Source organism: Scylla paramamosain, chromosome 41 (genome assembly GCF_035594125.1).
Source record: "Scylla paramamosain isolate STU-SP2022 chromosome 41, ASM3559412v1, whole genome shotgun sequence".
In the NCBI taxonomy this organism is placed as follows: Eukaryota; Metazoa; Arthropoda; class Malacostraca; order Decapoda; family Portunidae; genus Scylla; species Scylla paramamosain.
In genome coordinates this window covers 2889467-2906966 of record NC_087191.1, presented here as the reverse complement: position 1 = coordinate 2906966, position 17500 = coordinate 2889467, and the positions used below count along the sequence as shown (strand labels likewise).

Sequence of the window (17500 nt, the reverse complement as noted above, 5' to 3'; positions counted from 1 at the left end):
TGACTGCCTTACAGTGAGACACTTTATAGTGAAGTGTCCCCATCTAGGAAGGGGACCACAAATGTTCCCAGGTCGAACTGCTCTTCCGATATCGACCCTAAGTGTCTTGACACCCCCACAACTTTTTCTTCATTAACTTCTGCAACATTCGCGTTCTAATATCCAATTTTCAATATATATAACACTACCTCTCCTCTACAAAACTTAATCTTCTTTTCCTCACCGAAACACAGGTGTCTGAGGAAACTGATATTATCCCTTTTCTAATCCCTAGTACTTTCTTTTTCCTCATTTTCCATCCAAAAGTTGATGTTGCATTTATGTGCACAACGACTTTACCTGCTCTTGTGCTCTCGAGTTTTCCCACCATCTTGCTGCGACTACAGAGTCACTCTCGAACTAAATATATCTGTGCTGTATATCTCTCACCTAACTCTTCATATCTCTCACCTAACTCTTCTGACTGTAAGAAATTCTTTGACGACATATTTTCCAAACTGGAGCTCACCCTGACTTTCTTCCCTTTTGTGGAAATCTCAATTCTTAAAGATTTGGCTTTCCTCTCCCTTCACTGACCATCCTGGTGAACTAGCCTTCAGATTTGCTATCCTCCTCGACCTAGAGAAATTGGTGCAACAACCTACGCGTATTCCTGATTGGAGATACACCTAACATTCTTGATCTTTTCCTAACCTCTATTCCTTCTGCTTATGTTGTCACTCTCTCTCTTTTCGGTTGGGCTCCTCCGATCACAATCTTATATCTGTATATTGTTCTGTCTCTCCAATCCCTCCTCAGGATCCCTCTAAGCGGAGGTGCCTCTGGCGTTTAATCTCTACAAGTTGGGGGAACCTGAGAAGGTATTTTGCTGATTTTCCTTGGAATGACTACTGCTTTCATATTAGAGACCCGTCTTTGTGTGCCAAGTGCATAACAGAGGTGATACTATCTGGCATGGAGGCGTACATTCCTCACTCTTTTTCTCATCTTAAACCTTCTATTCTAGACCTTGGTTTAACACAACCTGTTCTTGTGCTATACATGATAGAGAGGTGGCGCACAGAAGGTACTTAATCCTTACATGACCAGCATCCCATGCGATGTATATTTCTGCCCGGAACCATGCCAAGTCTGTTCTCCAACTACCCAAAATTTTCTTCATTAATAGAAAGTGTCAAAATCTCTCAGTATCAAACTGGCATCTAGCTAAAAATATCTCAAATAATTTTTCTTCTTTTTCTTTCCTTCCTTTTTTTCAAACAGATGGTACCACTGCTATCACATCAATTTCTCAAGCTGAACTCTTCGCTCTAACCTTTGTTAAAATCTCTACCTTGGTCGATTCAGAGCTTGTTCCTTCCTCTCCTCTACCCTCTGATTACTTCATGCTACCTATTAAAATTCTTGGGAGTGATGTTTATTATGCCCTCGCTGGCCTTAACCCTCGAAAGATTTTTGGATCTGATGGGATCCATCCTATTGTTTTTTAGAAATTGTGAATCCGTGCTTGCACCTTGCCTAGTCAAACTTTTTCTACACTGTCTGTCAACATCTACCTCTCTTTCTTGCTAGAAGTTTGCTTACATTTAGCCTGTTCCTAAAAAAAAGGTAACCCTTCTAATCTCTCAAACTACCATCCCATTGCTTTAATTTCCTGCCTATCTAAATTTTTTTTAATCTATCCTCAACAAGAAGATTCTTATACATCTTTCACTTCACAACCTTCTACATGATCGCCAGTATGGTTTCTGTCAAGGTCGCTCTTCTGGTGATCTCCTGGCTCTCTTTACTGACTCTTGGTCATCCTCTTTTAGAGATTTTGGTTGCTTTAGACATATCTAAAACTTTTGAAAGAGTCTGGCACAAAGCTTTAATTTCCAAACTACCTTCCTACGGCTTCTATCCTTCTCTCTTTAACTTCATCTCAAGTTTCCTTTCTGACCGTTCTGTTGTTGCTGTGGTAGACGGTCGCTGTTATTCTCCTAAATCTATTAACAGTGGTGTTCCTTAAGGTTCTGTCCTGTCACCCACTCTCTTATTATTATTCATTAATGATCTTCTAAACCAAACTTCTTGTCCTATCCACCACTACGCTGACGATACCACCCTGCACTTTTCCACGTCTTTTCATAGAAGTCCAACCCTTCAAGAAGTAAACATTTCATGCGGGGAAGTCCAGAACGCCTGACCTCTGATCTTTATAAAATATCTGATTGGGACAGAGAGAACTTGGCATTGTTCAGTGCTTCAAAAACTCAATTCATTCAAATCTATCAACTCGACATAAACTTCCAGATAACTATCCACTCTTCTTCAATGGCAATTTAAAACTTTCCCCCCTCTTCTACACTGAACATCCTCGGTTTGTCCTTTTCTTATAATCTTATAACTGTAGACTTCACATCTTATCTTTAGCTAAAACAGCTTCTATGAAGTTATAGGTTCTGAGACGTGTCCGCCAATTTTTCTCACTTCCCCAGCTACTAACTCTGTACAAGGGCCTTATTCCTCCGTGTATAGAGTATGCTTCACATGTTTCAGGGTGTTCCACTCATACCGTTATTCTAGAGAAGGCAGAAACAAATGCTTTTCGGTTCATCAACTCCTATCCTCTAACTGACTGTCTTCAGCCTCTCTCTCATCTCCGTAATGTTACATCTCTTCTACCGCTATTTTCATGCTAACTGCTCTTCTGATGTTGTTAACTCAATGCGTCCCCTCCTCTGATAGCTTCGCTACACAAGATTTTCTTCTTTCTCTCACCCCTATTATGTCCATCTTTCTTTTATGCAAGAGTTAAGCAGTATTCTCAATAATTCTTACCTTTCTCTGGTAAACTCTGGAAGTCCCTGCCTACTTCTGTATTTCCACTTTTTTCTGACTTGAATTCCTTCAAGAGAGAGGTATCAAGACACTCATCCTTCAAATTTTGATTACCGATTTAGACCCTGTTCTGGGACTGGCATCTCAGTGGGCACTTTTTAAAATTCTTTTTATTGGATTTTTGTTGCCCTTGGCCAGCGTCCCTCGTACATGAAAAAAAAAAAAAGTCTAGTGAAGCTGAAGGAGCGATACTTTTTCCGTTGTCGCGTTGAGGCTAGGACATTCCCGATGTCACTAATATTTGGAGAGAGTCCTCTTTTAATGGGGGATGAGGTTCTTGTTTGTTTTGGAGAAGACTAATCTTTTGAACAAATTATCAATTCCATTTTATTGACTTTTTTTTTATTATTTTATCAGTAATATAGTATTGGGCAGAGCATTATCCTTGCAGTGTGACAACCTGGAGGTAAGTGAGGAAGACATGCAACGAACAACGCTTTGTCTTCATGCCTGGGTCAGTAGGGCCAGTATCTTAGCCATATAACGAACAACACCATGTATGTAGTTCAATGAGCTCAGTGCCTTGGGTACAGAAAGAACAACACCAATTGCGCTGTTCTGGGCCACTGGGATCTGTTCCACGTTACTTTAAATCCTTTATTTTAAAGAATATCTCTTTCTTTCTTTTTTTTTTTTTGCACTTAATGTTTGGGAAGTCCATTCCATTTCATTTAATATGCTGACATTTTAGTGATTTATATATTTTTACCGTAACATACTTTTGTTTTTAATTCTAACCTGTAATCATTGTTTTTTTTTTTTTAAGTAGCAGCGCTATATGTCAGCGATGTTGCAGAGCCAGTAGACTAATAAATCAATCTACTACTACTACTACTACTACTAGTAGTACTACCGTTGTTGTTGTTGTTGTTGTTGTTGTTGATATTAGTAGTGGTGTTGTTGTTGTTGTTGTTATTGTTGTTTATCTTGCTGTAGTTGTTAAAAATCATTATCATTTGTTAATGCATCGGCTTCATGTGAACCTCAGAAAAATGCATGAACCTTTGCATTGCTAATGGTGATCACACAACTTGATATATGATTAAAGAAAAATTATTAGAAACATAATTATTAATATTAGAAACAAAGAAAACATTAGCCAATAAATACTTTATTTACTTTTCATGTTTACATGTATGATTGCAAATGAGAAGGCATCAGTGGTATCGTAGGTATCAGTGCTCGCTGTCAGTCTCAATGTCTCTGTAACTCTTTCTCTTGATTTGGAGGCAACTTTGGTTCTTCTGAATTACAGGGATCATTAGTTCTCTACTGGACGCATCCTTAGTTTTCTTGAATCGGAGGGATATTTTTTTCTCTTGAGTCATAGAGATTATTGGTTCTCTTTAAAGGGATCAGTGGTTCTTCTCGGTTACAAAGATCACTGTTTCTCTTGAATTAGAAATGTCACTATCCCTCTTACTTATTCTCGTCACTTATCATCATCTTCAGGTTCAGACTCATTAGATTTAAAATCATCTTCCTCAGAATCATTGTCCACATTTGAATCTGGGTCGGCTTTCGTCATGCATGAGTCATCATAACCATCATCAGTTACTAGAATCATCAGAAGTTGAATCATCATCAGAATCAGAATCAGAGGCGTCCCTCATCATGCGTGAATCATTAGAAACACTAGAACCAGAATCAGAATCAGAGTCATCCCTCATCATGCGAGAGTAAGAACCAGAATTACTAGAATCATCAGACTCATTAGAAGATGAAGCAGAATCAGAATCAGAGGCGTCCCTCATCATGCGTGAATCATTAGAAACACTAGAACCAGAATCAGAATCAGAGTCATCCCTCATCATACGTGAGTTAGAACCAGAATTACTAGAATCATCAGACTCATTAGAAGATGAAGCAGAATCAGAAACAGAGGCGTCCCTCATCATGCGTGAATCATTAGAAACACTAGAACCAGAATCAGAATCAGAATCAGAGTCATCCCTCATCATACGTGAGTAAGAACCAGAATTACTAGAATCATCAGACTCATTAGAAGATGAAGCAGAATCAGAATCAGAGGTGTCCCTCATCATGCGTGAATCATTAGAAACACTAGAACCAGAATCAGAATCAGAATCAGAGTCATCCCTCATCATACGTGAGTAAGAACCAGAATTACTAGAATCATCAGACTCATTAGAAGATGAAGAATCAGAATCAGAAGTAGAGGCGTCCCTCATCATTCGTGAATCATTAGAAGAATCAGAAGTAGAGTCGTCCCTCATCATGCGTGAAGAAGAATTACTAGAATCATCAGACTCATTAGAAGATGAAGCAGAATCAGAAGCAGAGGCGTCCCTCATCATTCGTGAATCATTAGAAGAATCAGAATCAGAGTCGTCCCTCATCATGCGTGAAGAAGAATTACTAGAATCATCAGACTCTTCAGAAGATGAAGCTGAATCAGAAGCAGAAGCGTCCCTCATCATACGTGAATCACCATCATCATCAGTGGCCATAAGGCGTGGAGAGATTCCCCGGTCAACAGCCACATCCCTGCAGAAGTGAACGCCGGTGAGAGATGGAGGAGTGGAGAGGACAGGGCGGGGGGAAAGTTGGTAATGGTTGAGGGAAGTGTGAAAACATATGTGAAGGGAAGTGTGGAGGCATAGGTGAAGGAAAGTGAGGAGGAAAGAGAGAGAAAGTGGAGGAGAGTGGAAGAAAGAGCAGGTATAAGTAGAAGTAGGTAAACAGAAGTCACTTATACAAAAGCGTGTATAGGTGCAGGAAAGCGGAGGCATAAGTAGAGAAAAATGGAGAGAAGTGTATAGACAAGCGTGTGGGAAACTGGTGGAAAGTTAAAGTATGAGTAGAGGAAAGAGGAGAGGCAGAGAGAGATGGAGGAAAAATGAGAGAAGCGTGGAGAAGTGAAGAAACTGAGCTGCAAGGACAGGGACACAAAAGTGTTCACAAAAATAAAGGAAGAAAGATGGAAAAAATAAAGGAAAGCAAAAAAAAAAAGTTAGATAAAAAAGATCAAAGTTAGATCAAAATCTAACTTCCTTCGTGACTTCTGTCACCTATCAAAAAAACATCTCCAATAATTTTGTTTCTTGATCTTTCCCTCCTTTATTTCAACCTGATAGCACCACTGCCATCTCATCTATTTCTAAAGTTCAACTCTTTGCTAAGACGTTTGCTAAAACTCTACCTTGGATGATTCAAGACTTCTTTCTCCCTCTCCTCGAACATTTAAATACTTCATGTTGACCATTAAAATCCTTTCCACAGATGTTTTCCATGCCCTTGCTTTTTTAAACCCTCGGAAGGCTTATGGACCTAATGAAATCCGAAACTCTGCCTCCGTGCTTGCACTTTGGCTAGTCAAACTCTGTGTATCAACATCTACCTTTCTTTCTTGCTGTAAGGTTGCTTACAATTAGCCTGTTACTAAAAAGGGTAACCGTTCAAATCCCTTAAACTACCGTTCTATTTCTTTAATTCCCTACCTATCTGAAGTTTTTAATCTATTCTCAACAGGAAGGTTTTGATATAGTCTGGCACAAAGCCTCAATTTCCAAACTACCCTCCTGTAGCTTCTCTCTTTCTCTCTGTAACTTTATCTCAAGTTTCCTTTGTGACCGTTCTGTTGCTGTTGTGGTAGACGATCAGTGTTCTCCTAAATCTATTAACAGTGGTGTTCCTCAGGGTTCTATCCTCTCACCGATTCTCTTCCTATCATCCATCAGTGATCTAAACCAAGAAGAGTGATCTAAACTTGTTGTCCTATCCTCCCCTACGCTAATAATACCATCCTATACTTTCCCAGGTCTTTTCATAGACGTCCAACTCTTCAGGAAGTAAACAGTTCATACAGGGAAGCCAATTTCTGATTGAGGCAGAGCAAACTTAGTATTGTTCAATGCCTCAAAAACTCAATTCCTCCATCTATCAACTCGACACAACCTTCCATTCAACTATCCCCTCTTCTTCAGTGACACTTAACTGTTCCTCTCTTCTCCACTGAACTTCCTCGGTCTGTCTTTTACTTACAATCTAGATAGGAAACTTCACATCTCAGCTCTGGCTAAAAACAGCTTCTCTAAAGTTAAGTATTCTGAGCCGTCTCCACCAGTTTTTCTCATCCCAGGAGCTTCTAACTCTGTACAGGAGCCTTATCCGCCCATGTATAGAGTATGCTTCAAATGTATGTGGATATGGGGTTTCCACTAATACCACTATTTTTATACAGGGTGTAATCAAGAGCTTTTCGTTTTATCGACTCCTCTCCTCTAACGGACTGTCTTCAACGTCTTTCTCATCGCCGTAATGTTGCATCTCTTGCTATATTCTTCCGCTATTTTCATGCTAACTGCTTTTCTGATCTTGCTAACTGCATGCTAACTTGTTCCACAAGACTTTCTTCTTTTTCTCATCCCTATTGTGTCCGCCTTTCTAATGGAAGAGTTAACCAATATTCTCAACCATTCATTTCTTTCTGTGGTAAACTCTGGGACTCCCTACCTGCTTCTGTATCCTCTCTTCAAGAGGATGACTCTTTTGACATTTTTTTGACCTTTTTTTTTTTTTCTCGACGCAATGGGATTTTTTTTTTTCCTCTTTTTGTTCTTCTTGGCCAGTGACCCTCTAGCGTTAAAAAAAAAAAAATTGAAAGAGACTCCCAAAAAGGGGAAAGATAAATACGGATAAGCACAAAAATGCAGAGATAAAGACAAAGAAAAGAATAAGAGACAATAATCGAGATAAGAGAGCCACAAAATATTATTTAGTGTGACAACACCATTTTAAGACCCACACTAAAGACCTTGAAGTGAATGGAGAGTAAAGCCATAAGTAAGATTAAAAACTTGCATATTTGTCATATTTTGCAGTAATTTCAACATCAGCTCCTCCAAAATCCAAGAAGTCAATGGAGAGAAATGCCATTAGTAAGAATGAATATTAACTTTATATGTATGCAGCTTTGCTAACATTCAAAGCACTGTACAAAAATACATGCAAGGACACAGAATTGAAGATTAATTTTGTCTCCTAAGTTAGAGTGCACAATGACACATTTCAGACACTGAAATAGCAAGATAGGTGTACTAATAAAGTTGTAGGTGAATGCCATCCCGTGTGGGATTGCCGGCCTGTTATATAGATGGATTATAGGCTAGGAAAATAAATGCCCAGTAAAATGATAATGGTGGAGGAGGCGGTGGTGTCTTACCCAGCAAGAAGGCCAAGGGAGAGTGGGGATTGGGCAGCAGGAAGATGGAAGGATAATGCTGCTCTCGCCACACACAACAGGCCAACGAAGGCGACCAAGAACCTGCAGGAGAAGAGCAGAGGTACAGTCGCGGTCATGGGGACTGAAGGCTGCATTATTGTACTCCAGCAGCCCACAGTGGTGTACTTGACCTACGAACATAATCTATTACAATGTTGCTGTTGAAAGTGAAAAATAGTCGGATGGCAAGACTTTACTAAAAAATAAATTCTTTAGACACTTACAATGGGTGCCATACACAATACAATACATTGCAAATATATGCTATTAGGAAATCTATCAGAGAAGAAATATATATATATATATATATATATATATATATATATATATATATATATATATATATATATATATATATATATATATATATATATATATATATATATATATATAATTTCTTTATTACCCAAGTGACGAGTTTATCACATCCCAAAGTAGCACTGGAAATAAAAATTATAATTCGTCATATGCACTATACACATTTTTGTTTTTATTTGTTTTTTACATGTTGTTTATTTTATTTTATTTTTTTATTATTTATTTATTTTTTGTTTATGTTAACACGGCTGTAAATGCAGATGTTCATTAGTGATAATGTGATCAGTGCTAGTGTGTGTGTGTGCGTGTGTGTGTGTGTGTGTGTGTGTGTGTGTGTGTGTGTGTGTGTGTGTGTGTGTGTTTGTGTGTGTGTGTGTGTGTGTGTTTGTGTGTGTCATTGTGATTTGTGACTGTGAGTTAATGTGTGTAAGTCAGCCATAGTAAGTGTTAATGTGTATCAGTGTAAGTGTGAGTGAGTGTTAGTGAGATTGTGTTAGGATGATGTTGATATAAATGTTGTTGTTGATGTTAGTGTAAGTGTTAATATTCGTGTAAGTATTGAGGTTATTGTTAGTGTTAGTCTAAGTGTAAGATAACATTGTTGCTAATATGAATCTTAACATCATTGGAAATGTTTACGAGTGGCCAGAAGCAGTAGGCGTGAGTGTGGCGTTGTAAGAATACCTGGGGCAGTAAAGCAAGTGTCATCCTCAGAAGTCTGTAATTTATCTGATTCACGTTGCCCACTTCACAACTACATTTTTGAGCCTTTTCCATCTGTTGATTTTGAAGAAAATATATATATAATGAAGGCTTTCATTCACAGTCAGAACACCAACTTTCACTTCCAGAAGAGTCCAATCACCAGATCACCAGCATTATAAACACTCCTTGACCTAAGTTAAACTATATTTAACTCCACCTGATAACCACACCTATTCTTTGTGCCAATATAAGCAAGGTTATATGTGTGGTGAGTGGCGTTATACTTAGAAATGTCTTCACATTCGGTTGGCGAATTTTAAGGTGATCTGGGACAGGTGTTGCAAGTGACATCTCTTCATAAGGCTGCTTTATACGCATAAACAAATCTCTTTCAAACAGAATCATCCGAATGAATGTTAAATGTATGATCGTATACACTAAACAATAACCATATTCCGGAACTCAAGGAGTAAAAAGGTGATAGGAGTAACCAGCACACCCTTAGATGTGTTACGCTCTCCCTGAGACAGAGAGGACGAAGGTCTGCTTGTCTGTGTGAGGAGTGCACCTCAGACTCACCTCATTCCGCAGATGTTGGTGAGCACGCTGCAAGCGAATGAAGTGACATTTTCCTAGGGCGTTAATTATATACTACTCGTGTGTGTCTGTGTGTGTGTGTGTGTGTTATGAGCTATCGCAACATGTGCACTAGTCCAGTTTGTTATTATGACACACACACACACACACACACACACACGTAATTTTTTCACCAAGCAGCAAGCAGCTTGTAACCTTGAACAAGAGGGTTAGGGGTGTATGACGTATGAAGGGCCTTGCGGCAACACTGAGATCACACTGCTGGAGGTCTCAACCTTCATTCAGGGAGTCCTGCTGTGTTGTTGGTGATCGCAGGATTAGCAAGTGATCCTCTAGACACATACACAGATAGATAGATAGATATTTTAGCGATGTGAAATTAATGTTATATGTATAAATTCATACCTACAACACATACTGATAGTGACAGAGAAAAGAAAAAAAAATGTAAAAAAAAAATAGTAAAAGAAACGTTTCAAAACGTCAGCCTCCATTAGAACTTATCAAAACAATAGAAAAAAAATGTAACTAAACGGCATATTTTACAACTAAAACCTAGTAAAATCAAGAATTAAAACCAAAAATACATAAAAGTCCCCTTTCACTAACTTTATGTACAACCTAAAACAAGTACATAAAATAAACAAAAAAAAAAACTCAATTAAAACCAAGTATGAAAACACGCTATTAAATTGGACTTATACAAACACACCATCTACCGTTAGAAGAGCGACAAAATTTTGTATAGGACCTCACAGCAACTATGCACATCAAATGACATTACCTGGTTTAAAAAGGTAAATCCATACAGGTCATGGAAGTATTACCAGCGAGGATATTACTCCAATAGGTACCACTCCTCTGCACAGCACCGGACCCACACAGCAGCTCCTCTAAGAATATCCCTCCAATTTCCCACTCTGTTCCACCGTCCGTCTTCACTGCCAAATGTGGCTATTGACGCGGAGCCGCATGAATGCGATGCGGTGAAGCTCATTCTTATCCTCCTGATGTGTACATGCCACGAGTACTGAGATCTGAGTTTAACAAAACATATGTTATTAATCAGGACGAAACAAAAGATTCAAGCGTGTTGGTAGTGGTGATGCTCAAGCCTAAGAGCTGCTTCAGATCCCCAGTTATATAGCTTGGTACTGACTTAAGGTCACTCCCAAGCCAGGACTAACATCTATACAGTATGGACAGCAATAGTGCTGCGTCATTCACACTTCGCTTAATGTAAAAAGGAATGTTTTTAACATAGGATATAAAATTGAGGAGATGGCACATCTTTTTGGCTTCATGTAATCTAATATCAGCAGACATAGGTTTCTAATCCGTAATTACACTACCCAATTACTCGTAAGTGTACTTTGTATACCGACCATTTTTAATATTTTCCACTTGCATGTCGGCCTTATCTTCTGGGGATCCATTAATTACAAAAACCTTCGTCTTCTTTTCATTAATCCGCATGCTATACTCCACAAAAGCGCATTACTAATTCATCTTTCTTTAACATTCTGCAACGTGTCGCAACAAACAGCACTGCGTCGTCCCTCAGCACTAGAATGTGCAGCCACAATAAGAAACCGTCATTCTTACATCCATCTTCCACACACACACACACACACACACACACACACACACACACACACACACACATAAACGAAGAGAGAGAGAGAGAGAGAGAGAGAGAGAGGGAGAGAGAGAGAGAGAGAGAGAGAGAGAGAGAGAGAGAGAGAGAGAGAGAGAGAGAGAGAGAGAGAGAGAGAGAACATAAGAACATAAGAAATAAAGGAAGCTGCAAGAAGCGACCAGGCTTACATGTGGCAGTCCCTGTATGAAATATACCTATTTCCACCTATCATCCCCATCCATAAACCCGTCTAATCTTCTCTTAAAGCTCCCTAATGTCCTAACACTAACAATATGATTACCGAGTCCATTCCATTCATCTACCACTCTATTTGAGAACCAATTTCTTCCTATCTCTTTCTTAAACCTGAATTTTTCAAGCTTGAACCCTATATATCTTGTTCTATCCTGGTTGCTGATCCTAAGAATTTTGCTTCAATCCCCCTTGTCTACCTTTAATTCTTAATCGCTTTTATGAATTAAAGGTAGCCAGACAGGCAAAGATGGACTTTTGCTACTACTATAACTTCCATCACCATCACTATCATCATCATCATCATCGGTATTATCACTGTGTAAACGCTAACAAAGTTAATGTATTTCTCTTTAAACTTATGTCAGACTCCACATTGGACGGCATCACAAAGGAAGGCGTATATGGAGCAAGTAATGAAGATCACCAGATGAACGTGTATGAAGAGCGTATAGGTTTATGATACACGCTGTGTGTGGGCGTGTTTGTGTGTATATACATTCTATATACATTCCTTATACGAGCTCACACACACACACACACACACACACACACACACACACACACACACACACACACACACACACACACATACACACACACACACACACACACACACACACACACACACACACACACACACACACGCAATGCCAGTGCTCTGATTTTCCGCTTTCATTAATGTATTACTGCTCAACTCCCCCCCTTTCTCTCTCTTTCTCTCTCTCTCTCTCTCTCTCTCTCTCTCTCTCTCTCTCTCTCTCTCTCTCTCTCTCTCTCTCTCTCTCTCTCTCTCTCTCTCTCTCTCTCTCTCTGCCTGACGAACTTGTTAAGTTTTTACAGTAAAATGTACGAGGCAGTAAATAATGGTGATAATTATGAAATCTTGTATCTGGACTTTAGTAAAGCATTTGACAAGGTACCCCTTCAAAGGCTCCTGAGAAAGGTTAGGGCACACGAGATATATAGGAAAGTGTTAGGCTGGATAAGGTCATGGCTAAGAAACATGCGACAAAGGGTTGTAATAAATTGCTCTAAATCCGAGTTGGGTCATGTAATTAGTGGGGTGCCACAGGGATCAGTATTAGGGCCCTTGTTGTTTTTTAATGTATATCAATAAACTGCATAGTGGAATTAGTAGTGATGTTAGTAAATTTGTGGATTAAAAAAAATGATAGGTAGATTAATTAGGTCAGAATAGGATGCAATCGCCTAGCAGGCAGATTTAGATAGTATGAATGAATGGACTGACAGATGGCAAATGCAGTTTAATATCAACAAATGCAAAGTATTTAACGAAAGTAGAGGAAACCCACACAGTAAGTACACAGTAAACAGCGAAACACTGGTAGGTACAGGGTACGAGAAAGATTTAGGAATTATAGTTACCTCTGAACTCTAGGAAAATAATGTATAGAGGCCAGAAACAGGGCAAATAGGGTCCTCATATTACAAGAAGGATATAGGTCTATTAGAATCAGTACAAAGAAGAATGACTAAAGGAATACAGGGAATGAAAAGTATTCCTTACGAGGTGACATTGAAGCTGTTATATCTACATTTTTTTTTTTTTGAGAAACAGTTTAAGAGGGGACCTGATAGAAGTCTTTAAGCGGTATAAGGGTTATAATAAGGGGAACGTAAGCAAAATTCTTAGGATCAGCAACCAGGATAGAACAAGAAATAACAGGTTCAAGCTTGAACAAATTAAGGTTTAAAAAAGAAATATGAAGAAATTGGTTCTCAATTAGAGTGGTAGATAAATGGAACGAAGTCAGTAATCAAGTTGTTAGTGCTAAGACATTAAGGAGCTTTAAGAGAGAATTAGAAGGATTTATGGATGGGGATAATAGGTGGATATAGGTATGTACATTTACTACAGGGCTTGCCACGTGTAAGCCTGATGGCTTCTTGCAGCTTCCCTTATTTCTTGTGTTATGTTCTTATGTAAGTAGTAATAGTAGTAGTAGTCTAAAGACAACTACCTTCCTCCACACAAAACTACAAGCACCTAATAACACACACCGTTCACTCAAAATTTCAAAATTCATGGAGACTCCTACACCAGCTTCGAAATCCCCATATGGGGAGTGGATCACAAATGTCCCCAGGTCGGACTGTCCTTCTGACGACGACCCTAAGTGTCTTGATACCCCCCTCATTTTTTCTTCATTAACTTCCGCAACATTCGTGGTGTAAGATCTAAATTTCAATCTGTAGAACACCACCTCTCCTCTTCCAAACCTCATCTTCTTTTCCTCACTGAAACTCAGGTGTCTAAGGCAACTGACAGTAGCCCCTTTTCTGTTCCATCCTACTTTCTCTATCCTCATTTTTGATCCAAAGCTGGATGTTGCGTTTATGTGCGGAACGATTTAACATGCTCTCGAGCCCACGCTCTTGAATCTTCCGAGTTTTCCACCCTATGGCTACGACCACAGAGTCACTCTCAAACTAAATTTATCTATGCTGTATATCTCTCATCTAACTCCTCTGACTATAAGAAATTCTTTGACTACTTAACTTCCAAAGTGGAGCAAATTCTGACTCTTCTCTTTTGCAGAAACCTCCATTTTTGGAGACTTCAATGCTCCCCCACCAGCTTTGGCTTTCCTCTCCCTTCACCGATCATCCTGGTGAACTAGCCTTCAACTTTGCTATCCTCCACAACCTAGAGCAATTGGTGCAACACCCTACTCGTATTCCTGACCGTCTTGGAGATACCCAGCTCTGTCTGTCAACATCTACCTTTCCTTCTTGTTGGAAGTTTGCCTACATTCAGCCTGTTCCTAAAAAGGTTGACCGTTCTAATCCCTCAAACTATCATCCTATTGTTTTAATTTCCTGCCTATCTAAAGTTTTTTTTAATCTATCCTCAACAGAAAGATTCTTAAATATCTATCACTTCACATCCTTCTATCTGATCGCCAGTATGGGTTCCGTCAAGGCTGCTCTAATGGTAATCTTCTGGCTTTTTTTACTGAGTCTTGGTCATCCCCTTTTAACGATTTTGGTGAATCATTTGCTGTTGCCTTGGACATATCAAAAGCTTTTGATAGAGTCTGGCATAAAGCTTTGATTTCCAAACTACCCTCCAACAGCTTCTATCCTTCTCTCTGTAACTTCATCTCAAGTCTCCTTTCTGACCGTTCTATTGCTGCTGTGGTAGACGATCACTATTTTTCTCTTAAATCTATTAACAGTGGTGTTCCTCAGGGTTCTGTCCTGTTACCCACTCTATTCTTATTATTCATCAATGACATTCTAAATCAATGACATTCTTGTCCTATCCAATCCTACGCTGATGATACCATCCTGCACTTTGCCACGTCTTTTCATAGACGTCCAACCCTTCAGGAAGTAAATATTTTACGGAGAGCCTGACTTCTGATCTTTCTAAAAGTTTTGATTTGGGCAGAGCAAACTTGGTATTGTTCAATGTCTCAAAAACTCAATTCCTCCATCTGTCAACTCGACACAACCTTCTAGACTACTATCCCCTCTTCTTCAATAACACTCAACTGTCCTCTTCTACACTGAACATCCTCGCTCTGTCCTTTACTTATAATCTGAACTGGAAACTTCACATCTTATCTCTAGCTAAAACAGCTTCTATGAAGTTGGGTGTTCTGAGACGTCTCCGCCAGTTTCCTCATTCCTCCAGCTGCTAACTCTTTACAAGGGCCTCATCCGTCCATGTATGGAATATGCTTCACATGTCTGGGGGGGGGGTCAACTCATACCGCTCTTCTAGACAGCGTGGAATCAAAATCTTTTCGTCTCATCAATTCCTCTCCTCTAACTGACTGTCTTCAGCCTCTCTCTCATCGCCGCAATGTTGCATCTCTAGCTGTCTTCTACCGCTATTTTCATGCTAACTGCTCTTCGGATCTTGCTGACTGCATGCCTCCCCTCCTCCCTCGTCCTCGCTGCACAAGACTCTTCTTTATCTTATCCCTATTCTCTCCATCTCTCTAATGCAAGAGATAACCAGAATTCTGAATCATTCATCCCTTTCTCTGGTAAACTCTGGAACTCCCTGCCTGATTTTATATTTCCACCTTCCTCTGACTTGAATTCCTTCAAGAGGGAGGTTTCAAGACACTTATCCTTCAAATTTTTGACTACTGCTTTGGACTCTTTTCTCGGACTGGCATCTCAGTGGGATTTTTTTATTTACTGGATTTTTGTTGTCCTTGCCCATTGTTCCTCCTACATAAAAAGAGGTAGTAGCAGTAGTAGTAGTAGCAGTAGTAGTTGTAGTAGTAGTAGTAGTAGTAGTAGTAGTAGTAGTAGTAGTAGTAGTAGTAGTAGTAGTAGTAGTAGTAGTAGCAGTAGTAGTAGTTTCAAAATTCTAGAATGGCAGCGAGAGCAAGTTGTGACAGCCTCTCCATCAGATTTTCAGAGCTGTCAAACTCAAAGCTGGAAAGATTAGTGCTGTCTTGTTCGGAGCACTCTCTCGCTCTTCCCAGTGTCATTGCTGCCTTTCAAGTTCTCCAAGTTTACCAGTGCTTTTCTTATGACACTCTTCTTTCTTTGGGAGATGACACTGGTGGTTCTTGTAATTTCTTGAGTGTCCAGGATTATTCCAAATTTAAGGACTTGCTTAAACCTCCCTTACAGCCTGATGATAATAACCTTTTCAATGTACAAGGTTCTTTCTTACATGTCTTTGGTACAGTAACTATTCCCTTGTCTCTTGCCAATAATTTACCATCATCTGAAGCAAAATTTTTTGTAACTGATTTTCTACTCAACAGCGATGGTCTATTAGAACTTCACTCTCTTGTGACTCATGGTATTGATGTTTTTCTTCAACATCATACTGTTTCATATTAGGATATTGTTATCTCTGCAATGGACATTCAAGCAGCACTTTTAGCCTCTAAATATCCTGTTCACGCTTCAAAGCATTCACGCTGCACAAGTCATGATTTGTCATTGACTGATTTCATGGAGTCGAAACGCTCAATCTCTGCTGTGGATGTCTGTTCTGCTGTTGTGATTGGCAATCAGCGAGTGGGCCCCATGAATGCTGTTTGCCTTCCCGTTCATGTGGCAAATACACCTGTTGACTCCTGCGTCATATCTTTGCCAGATTCTGTCCGTGTTTATAGGTTGGCTCTTGAAAATACTCTTTTCTTTGTCTGAGATCATGTAACTGATGCCTTGGTGACTCTCTCAAGAACGGTGCACTTCTTAGTTCTTTTGAAGTTTGCGACAGTAGGTTCTTTCATGACTCTTCACACATTATTCCTTTTGTTTCTTTTAAGACAGATATTTCTCATGATACTGCTGATCTCATTTTTTCAGCTTTCAGCTCATGTTAAGTGGTGGATTTCTCAACAGCAAAGTCTCGTATGCTTGACTTACTTTTCAAACACAATTCGGCTGTTACTTTGCCTAATAAAGCACTTGGTGTTACAGACCCTATTATGAATCACATTCGGTTAAAACCTGATACACGTCCTTCTTTTGTGCATACATATCCTTTGCCTCACAGTCAGCATACTGTTGTTCAGAATTTAGTTGATGGAGTCTTGCGGGTTATTAGTGTTCATTCATCAGAGACTTTGCATCCATTGCGTCGCCTTTCACGCATCTTCTCATAAAGGATGTCTCTTTCGTAGGGTACAACAGCCAACAAACTACCTTTCACCGACTCAAACATGCACTCACTTATGCTACAGTCCTTACTTTTCCAGATTACAGTCTGCCATTTATACTCTGCACTGATGCAAGTGTTTTAGGAGTAGGCGTTGTTCTAATGCAGCAGATTAAGAGTTCTTGTCCTCATATCAGTGCGTATGCTAGCCGTACCCTGAATGCTGCTGTCTCGCTTCTCACTTACTCATCTAGAG

At 39.5% G+C, this 17500-nt stretch overlaps 1 protein-coding gene across 1 annotated transcript in view; it reads right to left on the bottom strand.

The window, feature by feature from the left end:
• Positions 1 to 3978: 3978 nt before the first annotated feature.
• LOC135093123 (dentin sialophosphoprotein-like) overlaps positions 3979 to 17500 on the bottom strand; it is a 102664-nt gene continuing 89142 nt past the window's right edge. Inside the window, exon 4 of the mRNA XM_063992028.1 lies at positions 3979 to 4914. Within this exon, the coding sequence (XP_063848098.1) occupies positions 4434 to 4914 (481 nt within the window). The 3' untranslated portion in view covers positions 3979 to 4433. The remainder of the gene's footprint in view (positions 4915 to 17500) is intronic.